Source organism: Amblyraja radiata, chromosome 2, assembly GCF_010909765.2.
Source record: "Amblyraja radiata isolate CabotCenter1 chromosome 2, sAmbRad1.1.pri, whole genome shotgun sequence".
NCBI classification, from domain to species: domain Eukaryota; kingdom Metazoa; phylum Chordata; class Chondrichthyes; order Rajiformes; family Rajidae; genus Amblyraja; species Amblyraja radiata.
The window spans coordinates 99373167-99374764 of record NC_045957.1 but is presented as its reverse complement, the minus strand read 5'-3'; the positions used below and the strand labels follow the sequence as shown (position 1 = coordinate 99374764).

At 33.4% G+C, this 1598-nt stretch overlaps 1 protein-coding gene across 2 annotated transcripts in view; it reads left to right on the top strand.

The window, feature by feature from the left end:
* The window catches only part of efhb (EF-hand domain family member B), a 36692-nt gene extending 35857 nt beyond the window's left edge, over window positions 1-835 (top strand). For both annotated transcript variants that reach the window (XM_033051002.1, XM_033050992.1), the window contains one exon: window positions 313-835. In XM_033051002.1, coding sequence (XP_032906893.1) covers window positions 313-474 — 162 coding nt within the window. In that variant the 3' untranslated portion in view covers window positions 475-835. The remainder of the gene's footprint in view (window positions 1-312) is intronic.
* The last annotated feature ends 763 nt before the right edge of the window (window positions 836-1598 follow it).

Here is a 1598-nt window from a genome sequence, read left to right as displayed (position 1 = left end):
CATTCAAGAATGTAACCTCGATTCATTCCACGTTGCTGTAAGATGCTAATTTTAAAAAAAAACAGATTTGGCCCTTATTGTAGTGGATGAATTAATATAAAATGTTCTGATTATTTTATTAAGTGAATGTATGTGTTTACATTTTAATCTGTGTAGGTAACTATTAGATCTTTTCAATCAAATTCATTCCAATAACCCTTTGTTTCAATTTTCCTCTTGATGGTTAAATCAGATTCAATATGTAATCACAAAAAGGCAGTAATTTGGTGTTGAATTTGCACTGACACTCATTTCCCTTTTTTATTGCATCAGATTAAGCAAATATTTTGTAAGGCTGGAGTGGATATGACCAGGGGGACCTTTGAAGAGGTATGGAGGCGTGCTGCCATGAAACATTTAATGGGCGAGGTGTCCGTAGAGACATTTCGTGAGGTCCTGGACGAGACTCAGATATCAGAGACTTTAACCTGTTAAACATTTATAATTTTTTCAAGGAATTTAAGATTTTAAAACTTAAATGCATCAACTTTTGCAATTGTTTCTGAAATGTTAGAACAGTTTCAAAATTTCAAGTTGAGGCACAAATTTTAACTCTGTTTTTTTGTCAGCTTATTATGGGCACAACATTGATAACAAATACCTCTCAATATGCTGACTAAGTAGTTGTAACATTCTCAATTAAAACTTTTTATTGTAGTTGTGGTCCAAAAAATAGTCAGAACTTGTCAAAAGTTATCATGCAGTGAGTGTCTGTGACATTTATATAACGTTTTTAAAGTAGGAATAGAAATAATGGTCTTTCACATGAAAATATTAAAATATCTCTATAATTCTGGTTTGTTTCCAATTTTTTCAGCAAGTTTGTAAAATGGGTTGTCAATCTTTGGCATTTACTGCATCATATTTCAAATCATATTTACTCTTTTATCAAATACATATGTGAACAAACTTTTTCTTCAGGCTACAAACATCCCAAAACAATGAGAATGAATTTTCACATTGTTTCTCCAAACTAATTGCTGTTACTTTGTTGGAATATCAACGATAAAAAATAATGGCAGAATGATTAGGAAACAACTTTGTTTTCAACAAGTAAGTGTGTTGCAATTCAAACATTACAATGACTGAAACCATCACCTTTAGTTTCTTGCTTCTTAGTTACCTCGAATTCCATCATTTTCCCACCACCCCATCACCAACCCCAGCCACTGCCTTGGGTTATAATTAAGTGGTTGCAACACTGGGCCTGTTTGACTGTCTATCACAAAGAGTGACATTTACCTCTAGCATTGCCACTGCAGCTGCTATTAAATCTGCTGCTGAGTACCTCTTACAAGTTTGTCACACGCAGATTTGTTAAAGCCAAGTGGTGCCATTCTGAAACAAGAGCAACATGTGCCCCGTATTGACTTTATCAAATTAGTGGAAAATATGAGTACGTCCAGAAACATATCCAGCTCACCTGCTTCAACAATTCATTCTGGTACATTCTTTATATGTAACCCTCAAAATAGTCAATGTATCATTTAAAAAATGTTACTCATTTGATTATTTCAATGTATTACTTGATTTTATTAAGCGGTCATGTGATTTCACCA